Raw genomic sequence first — 18778 nt, 5'->3', positions numbered from 1 at the left:
CCTTCCATGTTTTTAGAAAGCTTAGGATTCATTCATAAATGGATAGACTTGTATTTTACTGTTGTCCCAAATAACTTAAAATTCATGTTGTAAACATCAAGAAAAAAAAAAAGATTATTTCTTGGTTTGACAGCAACCTTGTTTCCATTCCACAAAAACAAAAATGGAAACACAAAGAGTTGGAATTTTAACCCCCCGTGCTAGTTTTCTAATCATGAGAAAGAAGGCACATGACTTGGTAATAGCTCCAAGTATTTGCTTGGAGATTTTCTCCTCTCACTCTTAAGTGTTGCTGTTGGTCACAGCCAAGATTTAAGATCAGATTTCTCAGAGAAAACCTCCCAACATAACATTTTTACTGTGAATTCTTTGTGTGTGACAGTGTGAAGAGGGACAAATCTGGCTCCAGTCTTGTTGTGTGTGTATTGTCTGCAGCTGGCAGCCTGCCAAGGTGATAGTGAGGAAAAGGCTCTTAGTAGGAGAAGCTCTTACATAACACAGCTGTGGTTTAAAACAAATACATCGGGAAAAGACTTTCCATGTGTATATCTACTTTTATGGTTTTGACAGTGTGAAAACGACTGAACTGCAATTTGAATCCAATTTGAACATCGACTTAACTAGATCGTCCAATTTTGGCTGGCTTTGTGATTGTATTTTAATGATCTCTCAGCAATGATGTTTTCTTTTGTTTAATGTTTCTGTATCTCTTTGAAATCAAGATATTAAGATATGCTGTACTTTTTAAAAATACATACAAAACAGGTACATCATATTACATGCTGCAACATATTGCTATTATATTTTCTAAGCTGAAAAACACTTAAATCTTGTACTTTTGTTAAAAATATGCATCATAGTGATTATATGATAATTATTATGTTGACAAACAATCTTTAAAAAAACATCCAACTAAATTCTTAAATGTAATAATCCCTTTTTTTAGTGCCGTATCAATAGCTGTTCATTAAATTTGTGTGATTACTGTATGACTGTGTGTTTTTCCCTGGTTTGTTTCTGTTTGTGTATTCTTTTTAACTCACTTTATTTGACCTTCCTAGGCTTCCGTAACCTGCACCTGGATGACCAGATGACATTACTGCAGTGCTCCTGGCTCTTCCTCATGTCCTTCAGTCTGGGTTGGAGGTCGTATGAGCAGTGTAACGGTACCATGCTCTGCTTCGCCCCTGATCTCGTCATTAACAAGTGGGTATTACGGGCAGCTGTTACATATTTACATTATACTGTTCTTTCTTCAGCCCGTTTTGCTTTGCCTTTGCTCATTTCAGGGTGTCAGTCTCAATTTATCACTTAGCTTACACTCTCGCCCAGCTGTCTGTTCATGACTCAGCTTGGCTTGAATTGAAGTCAGGCTGAAGGCAGGCTAAAGGAAATTTAGCAGTTCCTGTGTTAAGATGTTAAATCAGGTGAAAAGAAGTCACTGCTGATGCCATTTTTATCAGAGAAAGCACATGGCTTTCTGAACCCTTTCCAGGCCTTTAGTGGAGTTATCAGAGACAAAGACTGCGGTAAAGGGGAATCAAGCATTATAAATTAGAGAGAAAATGGCCAAAAAAGCTTTCTTATATGATGAGCCTAACCCATCTTTCAGCTCTACATCTAGTGAGGAGAAACCCATTGTTTTATGCTCATATAAACACAAGTGTGCAGCTGCAGGTGAGTAATATTGGGAAAAAAATAAAAATAAAAATTAGTTGATCGACAGAAAATTAATCAGCAACTATTTTGATAATAGATTTATCATTAAAGTCATTTTTCAAGCAAAAATAATTGGCTGCTCTTCCTTGTCTTACATTATAGTAAATTTAATATTTTAAGATTTTGGACTGCTGCTTGGAAAAAACAAAACAGTTGATGATTTTATTCACAGGCATTTTTCAGTGTTTTCTGATGTTTTATTCACAAAAACAACTAATGGATTAATCGAGAACACTATTGACAGATTAATCAATAATGAAAATAATTATTAGTTGCAGCCTTACATAACAATATTATTTATAAAGACCGTGAGAGTGGTATTGAGACAATATTTTGGGGATAATGATGGCTATCATGTTGAGAGTGAGATGAGATGCAGTTAGGTTAGCTTAGCATAAAGACAGGAATCAGGTGGAAACAACTAACCTGACTCTGTCCAAAAAGTACAAGATCTACCAACCAGAACCTCTAGAAGTTCACTAATTGGCATGTGCTGTCTCATTTGTTTAATCCAAACACAAACAGATGTGGTTGTAGTTTTACAGGAGTTTAGATGCAGTAACTATTTCAGGACTGCAACTAACGATTATTTTCTTGATTTTTGTTGATTATTTGTTTGGTCCATAAAATGTCAAAAATTGTGAAATATGTTAATCAGTTTCCCAGAGCCTAAGGTGATGTTTTTAAATGTCTTGTTTTGTCAACAGCAGTCCACAAACCAAATATATTCAGTTTGCTGTCATAAAGAAACCATGACTCATGGCTAAAGAAACCAGAAAATATTCATATTTGAGAAGCTGGAATCAGAGAATTTGGACATTTTTTTTTAAATAAATGGCTCAAAGCAATTAATGCAATTAATAGATCATCAAAATTTCAGTTTTAATGATGTATATATGTTGAATGTTACACACACATATATGTATATATATACACATATATGTATATATATATGTGTGTGTGTGTGTGTGTTAATTAGTGAGCTTTAGAAGTGCAGGTAGGTGTATTTTTGAACTTTGAACAGCCAAGCTACAGCAACTGCACACAGGTGCTCGATCACTGTGGTTTCAGTGGTGAGATACAAGGACATGTTTCGATAATGATTGACGTATTCATTGTAGTAATTTATTGAGATACATATTTGCCGGAAGAAAACACAGGTTTTGTAATACACACAACAAAGCACAAGCAGGAAAGCACATTCTTAATACAGACAAGAGGCTTAATCAAGTACAATACACAGTAAATAACCGTCTGTGCTGCTTTGAAGCCACAGAGAGATGGCTCAGGTACAACTCAAGTATGTTAATTACAAAGCGATACTTTAAGAATCAGTGGCTGTGAAACTGACTGTACTTAGAGGTTTCTGTTCTTACGTTACCACAGTCTTTAAGAGTCTTAAGAGGAAACAGGACAAGGTAGAGCTTCATCTCTCCTTAGCTCCTTTGTCTGAAGCACTTCTTCTACCCAAAGTCCCACTATCTCTCTTAGCTTGCCTCTTTTATGCTAGCTTCTGTTATGCTAGCACACGTTTTCATTTTAACCAAGAGAAAATTGGTTAAAAGAGCATTCAACAACTATAGCTTCCATGTAGGGCTTTCAATTAGAGCTGCAACAGTTAGTCGGTTTATTGATTAGTTGCCAACTATTGAGTCGTTAGTTGCAGCCCTATTTTTATTATGAGTTTGATTTTTAATTTTGTTTTAATACCTTACTATGAGGAATGTAAACATGTTTTTCTACAAAAGCCTTTTTTCTGATCATGAAAATACGCCAAACTTGCGAAATGCACCGGTGTTTAAAATTTTCTCAATGAAAAGCAGCTGTACAAGAACTTTGCCAAAATAAAGTATAGAATCTGCAAAATTAGGATTTAAATCAGGAAATATTTGATCAAAGAATAAGTAAACAAAACTTGCAGACAGTTTTCAATGCTCTGTCTGAATGCTTGGCTCTGTTTCTGGGACTCTGGCTATGACTCCTGTTTTTAAATAACACTGACTCTGACGTGACCATTGGGAACTTGTTCCAAGTGCAGTGTTCTTTTGCCCTAAGTGTAAATGTTTTCCACTTTGTAGTGAATGGCAAGAGTGCAACAAACACTGAGCTCTTGACGTTGACAACCTGCAAACAGCTCAAACAGCTCTTCATTGGAAATACGTAGAAAAAGAGGCATGAGCTGTGAAGAGTTGTTCCCAAGGGACACGTAAAACTCAGAGAGGGGTAAAAATAGATATGAAAGGTGAAGAAGTCATTGCCAGTAGCACTGCAGTCGGTCAGAATGAATAGACAGCTCTAAACCCAAGGCTACGGATCTGGAGAATGTGCTGTATTGATTTTAGAGGCAGAGAGTAATGTGGGCTGTGTGTTAGTGGAAGTGAGGTGTGAAAATCCATCAGGGCTGATTTCACAGTCCGGTTTTCTCCTGCAGGGTTGTAGCGCTTCCCTACTGGGGCTGTTTATTGAGAATTGAATAACAGGATGAATGAAAGAGCCTTAAGTCTAATCTGTCTGTCTGTCTTGCCTCTGTTTTCCTCTGTTTCTTCCCTCGCTGTCTCCACCTGTTCTGCATCTCTCACATCTCTTTTCCCCTCATCTCTACTTTCTCCTTTCCTTCTTTTCTTTTGTCTCCCTCCTTTCAGAGAGCGTATGAAGCTGCCCTTCATGACCGACCAGTGCGAGCAGATGCTGAAGATCTGTGATGAGTTTGTCAGACTGGAGGTGTCCTATGAAGAGTACCTGTGCATGAAGGTCCTGTTACTGCTCAGCACAGGTAACGAAATGTTTGTTGCTTTGAAAAGTCACAGCGGAGTTTTTCAAACTTCAGGAACAGCAATTATTCTGGGATTAAAGCAGAATCACTTACCCGTTCGACTAAGTCGACTATGTAATACTGCTGAAGCCTTTACATTGCAGTGTGAGGCAGGCTCAGTTTGTCACAGTGGGGTAGTAGTTCGAGTGGAATGGGGATAAACTGTGTCATAAATGCAAATTACTCCTCATAGTTCAGCAGTATTGAAGAGCACGAATGACTGATATCTGGTCCAGTGTACCGTCTGCAGACACTTTTATACCTCATAAATGCTGCTGCAAGCGGATCAGATGCTGTAAACGCACAAATAGATGAATATGTGACCGATTTGCTTCTCTGGATCTATAAGCATCTGAAAAACAGGGAAAATTGGGAGTAGGTAGATGCATAGACCGTATTTATCTTTTAAGTCTTTGAAAACCTTTTACTATTGTATGTAGCACTACAGTAATATTTAGGTAAGCCAAATTTTTCACTATACCATTAAAAAATAAGGGGATCAAACATACACTTATTCAATCATTATAAACGTTTTTGTACTTTAAGTGAGTAAACAACAAAGCAAACAGCTTGTTTTCTCAGCTTGAATAATCTGAAGGTTTTGATCTACTGTACAGTTCCTGAGGCCACATGTGTGAAACTCTAGTATTGCCTCATGTGTTGTGTCGTGACTAGTTAAGATTTGTGAGTAATGCAGTGACACAATGCAACCTTGTAGCTCTAAAAAGCTTCTTAAAGAAGAAGACATAGAGCACACTTAGAATTACAATCCTTAAGATTTCAGTACTGCTTGATCAGGTGACGCCAGTGGTTACTAGTGTGGCATGTGGATTTTACTACTACAGGTTCAAAACCACATATGTATTGACCAATGCCTTGAGCGCCTACTGTGTCATAAACACAACACAAAAAGAGCAAGTGGTGTATCTGTTTACAGCACCATGATGATGTGTAAACTGAGCTGATGTGCTCGCATGCTGCACTTAAAAAATGTCTTGTTTCATAGACACATTTCAAGTGTCTGTCAACACTAACTTCAGAAGGATTTTCCTTTTGATTACATTCAGATTATGGAATGTATCTTTGAAACATTTCAGACACGTCTCTGGCATTAAGCCATGAGTGCATTGTTTGGTTTGATGGTGTCTTTTTATCCCCATGTTTAAGCTGCTCAAAGTGTAGCTGAAGTGTTGTTTAGATGAAGAAAAATTTCAGTGCAGCTGCCTAACCCTTGCACATAAGTGGTAAATATCAGATTTTATTGTTTGTCCCTCAATATTGAAGATAAAATGCCTCTTTCAAAACTCCTTTTTTCATTCAAAACTCCTTTGTGTGCTGAAGAGGCAGAGACATCAATACAAAATAGAACTCCACAGACCAGATTGCGGCACAAATTCTCACTCTTTTGCTGTTACTTTTAAATGATGTAACAAGACTGAGTTAGTTTTCTGGTGGTCATCAAAAGGCTTTTATCGAAAGGTGGCTGCAACCCTGGAATGCATTGAGCATCACAGATTGATGATCTGTAACATTGTGAAAATGTCAAACAGTGGAATTTGCTTTCAGATACTTTTCGTAAGAACCTTATCACTCCATACAGTTTAGTAAGCTTTCCTGGAAACTGTTTTTCTGTGAAAGTGTCACCAGCTCATCTTCTGTTGTTACTGTCTCAGTTTAAAGGAGCTTCAGATGTCTAACAGGTACTTTTTAACTTTTTAAGTTTTTCCTCACCCATCAACAGAACAAGTTTACTTCCTAGGTTGAAAAGTTCAACAATAGGATCAGATCAGGGTTAAATCAGTTCAACTGCAGGCTTTTTATCTCAGAGGACATCTTGTTGTGCGATTTGCTCTGTAATCATTGCAGTTATAAATTGCACAAATAAAAACACATTCTGAATAAAACTCAAATAAAATAAATTTTGATCATTTTAGTTTTTTGGGTGAAAATTGGCTTCAGCAGAGATTTATTCCGGTATGCTAAATTCATTCTGAATGCATTCGGTTTGTAGGCAGTGACTGGCTTGAGTTGCTTTAAGTCATTAGAGGAGGTAATCTAACAAGACTAGGAGAAAAAAGTTAAATGTTCAGCAGCCTTGACTTTCCTTTCTCTCTGAAGAGGTAAAGAGGTAAAATAATAGACTAGAGAATAGAGTTATAAAAGCATTGGGTTACCAGTCTAGCTATGTAATTAGCACCATTAAAAGAAAAACACTACACAGCATGACAAAAGTATTACAATATCAAACTTTCCCAATTATGTAAATGTCTCGTCGCCGAGGAGGAGAGCATTCTTCCTTCCACCTCACTTTAAGTGAATGGCTGGGTAAAGGATGCACTTTAGAGACTCGTTATGCAGAGGAAATGACATTTCCATACTGAGCAGTGGTTGCGTTTTCGTACCTGAGAGCTATTTCCATCTGTTCCCTTCAGGGATGGAAATACTATCAGGTCAGGACAACTTTGGTTTGAGCTGTTTTAATAATTTCTCATGCACATGAGTGAAAATGAAAGTCACCTGTGGGAAATTTTGATTTATGACCGACCTGTCAAGTTCAGAAGTCAGATTTCACTTCCGAGAGTCAATATCAGCACTACAAAATTTAAATAATTGTTTTAAAAAAGACACAAATGGGTTACAGTAGCTACCCAAAGCTCTGTTAGATAACAATAATGTATTCAGTCATTTTATATTAAATAATCCAGAGTAGAGAACAGGAAGGGCAATCTGTTTTTACTCTTTTAAAAATTGTCTCTCTGCCAAACCTGCAAGAGGCCAGACAACACTTGCACGGCGTTATCTCCCATTTATCTAATTATGTAAATCGGACAGTATTTCACCCCAATCCTGCCCTCTGTGGCTTTGCATAATCTCTAGACCAGTGACTGTGGCTCTGCCTGGGCTCAGTGCCAGGCACCAGACTGACACGGAGCGCGTGATCTGTTGACATGGTCGTTATGACAACTGCATATTGATGTTTCAGCCGTTTGTGGTTTTTAGCTTTTTAGCGGTTACCGGCACAGTGAAAATCCTCAGCGTGTGTGATCTTTAAAATACAGTCCATGCAAGAGTTGATGATTTCCATGAGCTGTGCGTCCAAACATTCACTGCTCCTCTCAGACTCTCACTCAGGCCACACCGGTTAGGAAACGCACTGCACAGTGGCTATTGATGTTACCTCTAGTTTTGCATATTTTCCACTACCTACAGCATTCTAGTTAGGAGCTGCATGCATGCATCTGTGTGTGTTTACCCAATGTCTCCCAAGGTCCTTGTTGGGGTCCCACACAGGAAGTTTTAATGAGGTTTTAATGCCATGTGCTGTTTGTTGTAGCAGAGAACAGGATAAAGAACAGACAAAGACAAATAGCAGCATTACTGATGGATTTTCAGTCTGAGACAGATGTATAACCAGCTGTTCACATCACCAGCTGTCCAGATGGCAGAGCTATATACATATATATATATATTTGTATGTGTAACATAACACAAAAAGATAATTACTAACCAAAGGCAGAGAGTTGCTGGATTAGTAGACATACTCAAAAGTCATATCCTCCACTCAGACAGGCAATCTGTTGGACAAACACTCACCAAAGTTGTGTTGCTGGTCTGATGAGTCCTTTACATGACAAAATTTTGGTACTTCTGTGTTAACTGCCAGGCTAATATAACAACAAGGTCCTGATAGTTCATTTGATGTTGACACTGATGTTCTGAGCAGCTCCATTACAAATAAAAATTCAAATTATCTCTGTGTCACACATTAACAATTTTTTTCCCCCCATTTTTAATTATGTTTTATGAGGCACAATTCTGCCATTGCTAGCGAACATGCACACTGATGTGTCTCCTGATTAATTATGTTTGTGTGTGTGTGTGTGTGTGCACGCAGTACCAAAAGACGGCCTGAAGAGCCAGGCGGTGTTCGACGAGATCAGGATGACATATATCAAGGAGCTGGGAAAAGCCATTGTCAAGAGAGAGGAAAACGCCAGTCAGAACTGGCAGCGTTTCTACCAGCTGACTAAGCTACTGGACTCCATGCAGGAGGTCAGAGAACACACACAAACAAAGTCAAACACTCTGAAACATAATGTATTCTGTATGTTTTTTCACTTGTTTGTTCTACAGATGCTATATGTTATATGCTATATGTTACAAATTGGAATGTAGACGTTTACAATTGTACCATGGCCATAGCTTTTTCACACTAGCCAGGCTTTTTGCTTTCAAATCTTGTGGTTTGAGCACATCAATAACTTGGTGTTCTGCTGCGTTCCCTGCACCATACTGATTAGTGTAAAGCCTGAAGAATACACTCACAGATCCCACTAAATGCATTATGTTCCAGTCAGATTAAATGAAAAACAAAAAAAAAGTTGCAGGCACTCTATGTCTCCCTCTCTGTAAAGCCTCTTAATTGCAGCATACCAACTGCATATAGACCCAAGGCTATTTTAAAGATAATCCTACAAATTAAAAAAAATATTTATAATATCTAAAAGGCTTTCACTGATTTGTATCTCTGATCCCCACTCCCATCCCTGAATTTCTCCCCCAGATGGTCGACGGTCTTCTCCAGATCTGTTTCTACACCTTTGTGAATAAAACCCTCAGTGTGGAATTCCCGGAGATGCTGGCGGAGATCATCTCTAACCAGATACCAAAATTGAAAGACGGGAGCGTCCAGCCTCTGCTGTTTCATCAGAAATGACTGCCTTAATCTGTGAAGCAATGCCTTAAATCCTGCCCTGCCCGTGTACCTCTCTGGGCCCCCAAGCCTGGGCTCGTCCTGCCTCCCCCATCGCTCTGATTGGATTCCTCAGCTTTTCCGAGCCCCCTCTAGGAAATCTGCCATGCCCCTCCAGGCCTCTGCCATTCAGCCGCATCTTGGAGCACAATACCTGTGGCCCCACGCCTCCTAATCCGGTCCCAGGTTTGGCCAAACTACAGTAGGAAACCCTACCGCCGACCTGTAGCCCTTCCTCTTGGCAAGCCGAGAAGAATTTGGCCTCCAGGGGAAATATGTTGGCTCAGGATGTCTCATGGCAGCATGCATTTTGGGCAATCGTCAGCCCCCCTCTCCTCCGTCCATGGCCCTGTCCTCAGATTTCTAATGCTTTTTTCTTCTGGTGGCCGCCTGCCTCTAACTCTCTCCTGCCTCCAGTGTTTTACTGCTGTTTTCACTGACAAGCCAACACCTCGAAACACCTTTTCCTCCCTCAACATGACACCTAACATACTCTCCAAGTTGCCGGATTAGAAGCGTGCCCGAAGTTCAGGCCTACAGTTCCTCTGTTCACCTGCCCAGCTTGTCTCCATTTGCCCTTCCCAGCTCCACTGCGCAGAGAATGTAGTGAGTGTTCACTTGTTCTGGTTTCCAGAGGACTGTTGGCGATAAAGGGGATAAACAAAAACAGAAAAATCATAAACATACTCATTACATGAGAGAATTTTTTTTTTTTTGTTCTGGACCTGAGGACATTGAGGATGAACTGTTGTCATCTGTGAATCAGTTATCTTTCCTGAAATGATACAAATCAGATTTATATACCTGACCAATGAAAGAAAAAAAAAAAAAGAAAAAAAAAATAGCTACAGTAGAGGAATATTCTGTTTATTTTATGCGGACATGCAGTTTTGACCACACATGGAAAAGTCACGATTTTAAAAGTCACAGTTACACACACAAACATACAATGTATTCGCAGACACACAACCACTCAGTTAAATGTTTACACAGGATGTATCTGAGAAGGGAAAACCAGTGCCTTTTAGCTTTTGAAGCTCTTCATAGCCATCCTCTCTAAACTGTTATGTTCTTTTGCATAAGAATCTAACCTTGACATCCCTCCACATATTTTGTCTGTTTTAGTTTTTCCATGCTGGCAATTTCTGTTTTCTTTCCAAGCTGCCATGTTGGTGTTTTTTATGCGAGCAGCTCTTCTATCGGTTCTGATCCCCAGACGTGAACGTATGGAAGACAGCCTATGGTACAGATTCGAACTGTGTAGAGCAGTATGAAATATGAAGATCTTCATTTTTAGGTCTTGGAAAGTTTAAGAATCACACAAAAAGTCAGCAAAGTGCTGATTAAGTCCCAAAACACATGTCCTGTGTTTGTCACTTTTCTCCATGTAAAGTATATTTAAAAAAAATACAGCATCTCCCTATCAGTCACACTATCACATTGTATTGAAAGTTACAGTGCCCAAATTATATAACCAAATATAATGTTCAAAACGCATCGAAATACTACCAGTTTTGTGTTGAATTGGATTTAAACAAGGCATGTCTGGTGTGTTGTAATATTTAAAGGCAGACTGACTGACTTAACATTTGGGTTTAGATCTTATAAGAAGTGATTTGTCAATGAAATTTGTTTGTGGACCTGCAATTTCCACAGATGCAGTCGCACAATGGGGTTTTTCAGAACTAAACTGCATTTGAAAAACACATCCAAGGTGTCAAAAGGGCTGTGTGTTGGTGAACAGCCGTAATGATTCAAGCAAACCTGGCTTGATGTCAGAACCGTCCTTTCTTTGCCAGCTGCATTCATTCGGAGGCTCTAGTTTAGTAACTGGTTTCATGCAACTTTATTTTTAAAATGTGGTTTCATGGAGCTCCACCAGGAGCGTGACACACCTGGCCAGACAGCCTGTTCCCCCTCTCAGAAATCACAGCAAAGTCAAATAGGAATGGAAATAACTCCTTCCATAATACCGGACTGGTTGGCTTTTCAAGAAAAGGTACCACATGCACAGTCAGTGCTAGACAACTCTTAATAAAAAAAAAGTATTTGGAGGTTTAACTGACTCCATCTGAATTCTCTGGACATAAGTAACTTTACCATGTAGTACCCCTGATTTGTGGCATAAGCATTGTGTTTCTCTTATTAAATATACCCTTTAATCAGCTTCATCTCAAAGTATTTGCACAAACAGAACAGGAACTGAGGAAAAGAAAAGACTAATTAAAAAAACAAAACAAACATTTTGTTTATGAGATGTGAAAATATGTGAGAATACTCAAAAATCTCAAAAGTACTTTGAGATTGAACCTCTGTTCTGAGCACATGATTTCACCTCTAAAGTTTAAATATTTTTTGGAAGAAGGTGCAGTTTGGTCCAAATAATTTGTGAATCAAAGCTCAGGCTATGAGTGACTACATCACTTGGATGTGTTCCACTAGTGCCAAATGTAATAGCAAGTTTATATGTCTTTTTTTTTTTTTCTTGGAGATTGTGAAAGAGTGATTCTGTTGTGATTCGACATTATGTGGTTGTTGTAACTTTGCTTCAGGGTGCTCATTTATGAGAAAGATCTGAGTTCTTGTGTCACACCTACACCAGCTTAAAAGTACTGATTGTTATCATCCGAGTTATAAGTGTATGATAGCCTTTATTTTGAGATGCACAAAATATTGTATTTTTGAAATTGCAAAGGAGGCTGTAATTTCTACTGCTGTCAAACAGGTGGAGTCAACATTTGGTACATTTGTAATGTGAAAACATGTTTGTACCAGCTTATATGATGGCCAAAGCAAAACACATCAGCAGTGCAGTTTGTATATTGGCTTCTGCTGGAAGCGCAAACACAATAACCCCCCCCCCCACCCCACCCCACCACACACACACACACACACACACACACACACACACACACACACTCATAGCAGATGCAGTTCTATTTTCCTCCGTGTTTCTTGTAACTACCAGGCGTCTTTGCCTAAAATGTCGACCGTATAGATTTTCAGCTGTTTACTCTGAATGGTACTCGTCCCTCCGCAGCATATAACTCTGAATGGCAGTTAACAGACCAGGTAGCAGGTTGCCATAGAGACCAGTCATTTGTGTGTTACTTACAGCTAACAGCACAGCAGGCTCTGGACACATACAAGCCACCATTCAATAAGAGCCATCATGTTTTTAATCAGCCATTCTGCCAAAGGATGGTCACTCGCAGCAGGGTTTGTTTCGTGTACAGTGCAGGCTTTCAGCTTTACCCGCTAACTTGGTCTCGTGGCCTTGTGCTGTAAAGAACATGGGTTTCAAGCCGCTCACGTCATTGTTGAATATTCTGGGGAAGATTTGACTAAACTGTCTGTTTGTTTGGGTAACTTTTGCATACAGTATTACAGTTGTTTCCAGGTGGTGGTGCTTCAGAAAACCAGCTTTAACGTGTAGATGTAACCATATCCCTGCTCATCTCTAAATGGCCATAGGTGTATATAGCAGAGCTGACATATCCAGTGCAATGTAAACAGTGTCTATTATTACAAAAATTTTTTACATGGACATAACCAACCTCTATACTCCTATACATTTTTCTCTTTTACCTTTCAGCTACATGTTCGAATAAAGGCCTTGCGAAAGGGAGACAGAGAGCCATAGAAATAAGATTTTAAATCAGGAAATAGAACCTTGACAAATATCAATGCTTTTCGAGATTGATTTATTGTAAAAAATAAAATTATAAAAAAACAATATTTTCTGCGATTTTGAATACATCAACTTGATCATCTTTGATATGAATAATTTTATTCAATCCTTTTTGTACATTGAACGAGTCAAGAAAGTAAATATTTTTCTGTTTGTTGGTTTGTGTTTGATAAAAGGTAGACGTGTTGAATACATTAGGAAGTGTTAAACATGTTTGTCTTGTGAAGTAAATGTAAATTCTACGAGTCGTTGGGAAAGTCTACATGAATGCTTACTGTGTTTTAAAGTTATAAGGAAACGAGGGAGGGAGGGAGGGAGGGATGGAAGGTGACACGGACTGGACAAGGTTTTGCGTTATATCAGTGACCAAAGCAGAGGAGAAAAGAAAAAAAAAAGATTTAACAAACAAAAAGAAGTATTCAAGCAGTTACATTTTAAGTAGCACTTATTATCCAACTTCTAGTACTTCTTATTTTATTTGAAAGGTATATTTTGTAAAGGTCTAGGCTTTGGATCCCATGTATATTGCTGTGAGGATTTACTGGTCACTTTAAAATAGAAAACAAAAAAAAAAAAGGTTGAATCTCCTTTATGAAAGTAAATCTACCAGAGCCTGATGGAATTGCACTACCCTCATACTGGTTGATAAAAGTCTATTTTGTATAAAATACATGCAAATATTATCTTTAAAGATTAAGGGCAGATCATGTTTCACTGGTATATATGGCTATGGCTTTCATTGAAGTCTGTTTTGTTCGTATTTCAGTTATGTAAATGTAATCCAATGTAAAAACAAAAAAATATAAAATGTTTGTTTGAAAAAAAACAATAGTTTGTATTACTTCTGTATTACACCTCTTCTGTAGTCAGTGTCGATATTTTCACCTATTTGATTAAATGTTGAATTAAGTTATCTGTGTGGTTCTTTGACATTGGATTTGGCATTGTGTTGGTAACAACTTGGATGATGTTTTTTGTCATCGCTGGTTTAAAGTGGACATTCGGAAGAACTGATTTCTCTTTAGTTCAAACATCTACACAATAAAGTTTCCTGTTTTTCAACGCTCAGCTCCAGTGGTTTTATTCTTTCTCTCAGATCCCAATTACTGAAGATGAACTGGAAATGTTGCTAATAACATGCACTAAAATATAAAACTGATCATTTAAAGTAACAATTGGGCATTTTGCAATCCACATATTCACTTTCTTGCCAGGTGTTAGATGAGAACACTATTCTCATGTCTGTGTGTTAAGTATGGAGTATTAAGAATGCAATTAGATTAGCTTAGCATGAAGACTGAAAGCCGGGGCTCTGTCCAAACTTCAAAAATACACCTACCTGCACCTCTAAACCTCACTAATTAACATATCAACATATCTTGTTTGTTTAAGTCATACACACAGAAATGTAAAACAACAGCTGGGTGCAGTGACTTCCCAGATTCTTGTTGCCATGCAAGCAGTAGAGGTGATACATGGAAGAGTGGGCAGAAAGAAGAAATAGTTCTTCCTCTAAACCCCATATCATTTTTATATTTCTGCTTGCTTGTGAATTTAGCAGATGAGATACAATGTGTTAATTAGTGAGGTTTAGAGATTATGTAGGCATGTTTTTAAACTTTGGAGCGAGCCAGCTAGTTGTTTCCCCCTGCTGTCAGTCTTTATGCTAAGCTAGGCTAATTGCCTCCACAGGCAATGGTATCAATCCTGACATCTAACTCCCAGCAAGAGATCAAATAGGCATATTTTTAAAGTGTCAAACTATTTCTTTAACAGCAAAAAAAGCCAGAGTTCCTATATTAACCAGTATTATTGTAAGGATACATACAAGTGTTAGAGAAAGAATTTAGGGCCAGTAGGCCAAAGTTCAGTACTTTCTTTAAACTTTTAAACTTAATCTTAGCAGCACTAGGTAAAATTGGATCTAAAATTTGGATTAGTTTGAAATTATGAAGTTGGTAACCCATCCTTTCACAGTCCCCTAATTTCTAAGTATTTACCCTGTAAATATATGGTAAATTATAGTATATTATTGAGTAAATAGTACTAGTAATAAGTAGGTAAATACAGATAAGCTACAGCTGAAATACTAAAAAAACCTCCACTATTTCCCATCAACTCAAGTAAGTACTGTGTAGTTGTGACCAATTTAGAGTGGTAAGAACTCAGATATAATTGCATACTTCCTGGGAAAGTAGACAATTCTTGGAAACACCTCTACTAGTACCCATCAATTCAACTAAGTACCGTGTAATTATGACCATTTTAGGTTTGCAATAACTCAGATAAAATTGTGTACTTCCTAGGAAAGTAGGCGAACAATTCTTAGAAACACTTCCTCTATTACCAATCAATTCAAGTTACAGTTGCAGTTATCCAAGGTTGACAATGAGTAAACTGTCATGTTTTACGTAGTAACATTGCAGAATATATATGGTACAAGTTTGTGTTGATTGCATGGAAAAGGGAATGATCTATTACAAATTATATAGTAAAAGCCTGGTAATACCATAGAAATAAACAAGGCTTTCTTTTACAGCACAGTTTCAGCTTACTTAATGAGTAAATTGTCATGCTTTACTTAGTAATGTTGCAGAACATATATGGTACAAGTTCCTGTTAGCAGCACAGACAATGGAATAATTACTACAAAGGATATGGTAAGATATGGTAATACTGTATCATGGTAACAAACAAGGCTTCCTTTTACAGTCATTAGATTTGACTGTAGGAAGGATCACCATGAAGTTTAGATCGATAAAGGTACCACACCAAAAACAAGCAGTGAAGTTAAGTGAAATTAACTTCTGCATCCTCAAAAAAGAGGTTGTTGTGGAAGCTTGGTGACATAATGATTACTTTCAGGTCATGCATCATAGTTAATGTGATAGCTTCCTGCATTTTGGACTCTCTCTCTCTCTCTGGTCCCTCAAAGTTCAAATTTGAAGTTGTACTCCACATGAAAGCACCACACAAATTTAATTTGCAGCCGCAAGCTAATCCATTGATCACAGCGGTTCCATTGTTGATTCCATTCCTGTGATTTCTTAAACACTGCAGTCACATTAAAATACAAAGGAAGACCTGCAACATGTGTGAATACAGCCATAGTATACATATACAAGCAAGGTATTAAATCAGAAAGAAAAATCAAAGAGACCAGCTGCAGCTCTTCAACATTTATCTTTAATTCTGCACAATCTTGTCAATTCACCAAAACATCTGAAAGAATATTTAAGGCTGTAGATAGACTTAAATGATACAAAAATCTGGGCAACAAAGATGGAATAAAGGAATTAAGTTAGTATGCTAAAAATACAAATATAAAATTTCATACTTAAAAAAATTATACCTTATCAAATGCTGTGTATTTATTTACAATGTCAATAAAACACCTCAAAAAGAATACAGTTCAGGATTGCGCCTTTAAGAAAGTCTCATAAATAAAAAGTTTAGATATGAACAAAGTAGTCTCATTTCACATTTAAGTCTTTTTTTCTCTCCCATTTGATTTTCCCGTTAAAATGCTAAAATGTTCATTCAATATTCTGTCCTAAAAGAAAGAACAAAGATCAACTAAAAACTTTTTTTTTTCCAGAAAAGCTGATAACAGACGTTCTCCAAGTGGTTCAAGGAAAAAGCTTTGACTCAGGAAATGAGGACATTCATCGGAGCCCCACAGCAGACCAGCTTTCATACACTTATCTGAAAAATTCTGAAAAATGTATATTTTTCTTCAAATGTCAGAGCTTCTTTAAAACCCACATCTGCATTTAATTTACTTATGAGTGACAGCCTTGGCTGTTAACCCTGGATCCAAATGTAAATATCCACCCACTTCAGATAATTACATTATTGGCATCATCTTGTGTTGGCCAATGACAGAACACAGACGACTGTGGGTCATATTTTGGGTATGAAATGACCTCAGTTTTTTGCTCATTCCATCCAAGTTGAAAATTGAAGCATCTGCAGTAATGCAACCAATTGAATCAGAAGACTTTTTGATCAGATTTGATCTGTCTGATGGTTAAAACCAGCAGGAAAAGACGCAGACTCAATTATATGTATTTCTAAGGTTGAAAAAGGGCATTGAGGTTTGGAACACACAGGACTTTGTGATTTAAAAAATAAAACATCGTAGTTGATGAGATTTCCCTAAATGGATTGAAATAGTGCAAACGCGGCTCCTTATACAAAACTGAATCCAATTATTTCCACCGGTAACAATGCCAACAATAAAAAAAATTAAGCTGGGGAAGCTGAGCGAGGCCTCATAGCTGGATTTAACCAGCAGGAATCAGTTGTTACTCCTACGCTTCATTGTAAACTGCTGATCTGCTTGTGGAGTTTGTTTGAGATTTTTCACATTTTTTGTGAGGGCTCTGCAAGGAGAGGCATTACAAATAAGGAGGAACCCAACGCTGACCTTTTGGCTAACTGTTTTTGAGGCGACCTCATCCTGTGCTGATCTGCCCTGGGGCTCCTGCTGCTGAACTGGAGCTCTGAAACATTAGCCAGGTTGAGTCTTGTCCAGGGGAATTACCGGACAGCCAGAGCAAGTGCTGACAAACACATTTACAGTTGTACAAACCAAACCCAATCAAGTCCCGCGATGGGATTAGCAATCCTTCAAACAGCGCACAGTGAGGAGTTGAACTAGCAAGTCCAAAGTTAAAGGCCACTTGCTTTTCGTTATGTTCCCTGTCATCATCCCCATCATCTCTGCAGGAAGATATCTCTATTTCTCACTGATAAAAAGAGAAGATGCTCCAAGCAGTGGCAGTACAGTTAAAAAAAAAAAAGCCAGCAAGGGCTGAAAAATCTCAAGCCTCACAGCTCAGAAATACCAACTCATTTTTACAAGTTTATACCCCTCAACTCTGGTCTTTCTGACACACACACACACTCACACACACACATTCCAGGTTCATTACCACATCATCTTCACCAGGACTTGGGAAGCCATCCACACTAATCCAATAACAGCCGGAACCACAGTGGGTTGTCTTTTTTTTTTTTTTTTTTCCAGTGCAACTCAGGGGTCTCACCCCAGTCCAATTCACTCCGTTCCTGCATCATATCCATTCAATATGGTTCTGCTTGGTCCAGTTTCAATTCCCAGTCTAGTCATCAACAATGGTCCAGTCCAGTATTGTATACGATCTAAAGAAGTCTGTGCAGACAAATCTAATCCTTTGCAGTCCAGTTTGGTCTACTCCAGTCCAGTAGGTCCTGTTCAGGTCTTTCTCTAGGCCCTGGACTATAAAAACTCCACATAGTTTTCCGGTATCAGTCCTGTTCGACCGTCCAAAGTCCCTTCCAGCCAGCCAGGCTCCCTGGAGGCATGCACTAGGGAGAGAGAAAGAAACATTGATTTTATTTAAACACACAACAGAAGCAAAAACAACATACATAAATATGAGTCACTTAAACGTGTATACAAGCACATATGCTTGTGAGAACAAGGCAGTTTCACATCTTGCTCATTATTCAAGTGTTTCACTTCTGAATATTTTGAGCAGACATTTCTGGCACACACCAATAGCTGCTGATAAATGTGCATGAAGTAGAGCAGAATGAGCCTGGGTGAGGGATGTCAAACTCCAGACAGGCGAAGATCAAATAACCTTCCACATCTGATCGGCTTTTCAATACAGTATCAACTTTTTAGTCAGCTGTAAATGAAGGTGAGAACTAGCTAACTGAACACTAACACTGAAATGGTGTTTTGGTAAAAGATGGAAAACCAAGCAAATAAGTGATTATGGTCATATATTATTTACAGTGGCTGTGTCTTGGT

General features: G+C 38.1%; 2 protein-coding genes across 6 annotated transcripts in view; one reads left to right on the top strand and one right to left on the bottom strand.

Annotated features, from left to right (window-relative positions):
• LOC121909754 (glucocorticoid receptor-like) overlaps positions 1-12159 on the top strand; it is a 74707-nt gene extending 62548 nt beyond the window's left edge. For all 4 annotated transcript variants that reach the window (XM_042430420.1, XM_042430417.1, XM_042430418.1 and 1 more), the window contains 4 exons: positions 1062-1206; positions 4362-4492; positions 8427-8584; positions 9096-12159. In XM_042430420.1, coding sequence (XP_042286354.1) covers positions 1062-1206; positions 4362-4492; positions 8427-8584; positions 9096-9248 — 587 coding nt within the window. In that variant the 3' untranslated portion in view covers positions 9249-12159. The remainder of the gene's footprint in view (positions 1-1061; positions 1207-4361; positions 4493-8426; positions 8585-9095) is intronic.
• A 3980-nt stretch (positions 12160-16139) lies between these two features.
• The window catches only part of LOC121909809 (rho GTPase-activating protein 26-like), a 116217-nt gene continuing 113578 nt past the window's right edge, over positions 16140-18778 (bottom strand). For both annotated transcript variants that reach the window (XM_042430535.1, XM_042430534.1), the window contains one exon: positions 16140-18327. In XM_042430535.1, the coding sequence (XP_042286469.1) occupies positions 18239-18327 (89 nt within the window). In that variant the 3' untranslated portion in view covers positions 16140-18238. The remainder of the gene's footprint in view (positions 18328-18778) is intronic.

Source organism: Thunnus maccoyii, chromosome 13 (genome assembly GCF_910596095.1).
Source record: "Thunnus maccoyii chromosome 13, fThuMac1.1, whole genome shotgun sequence".
NCBI classification, from domain to species: Eukaryota; Metazoa; Chordata; class Actinopteri; order Scombriformes; family Scombridae; genus Thunnus; species Thunnus maccoyii.
Note: the sequence above shows the minus strand (reverse complement) of the source record. Positions and strands in the feature narration are given on the sequence as shown.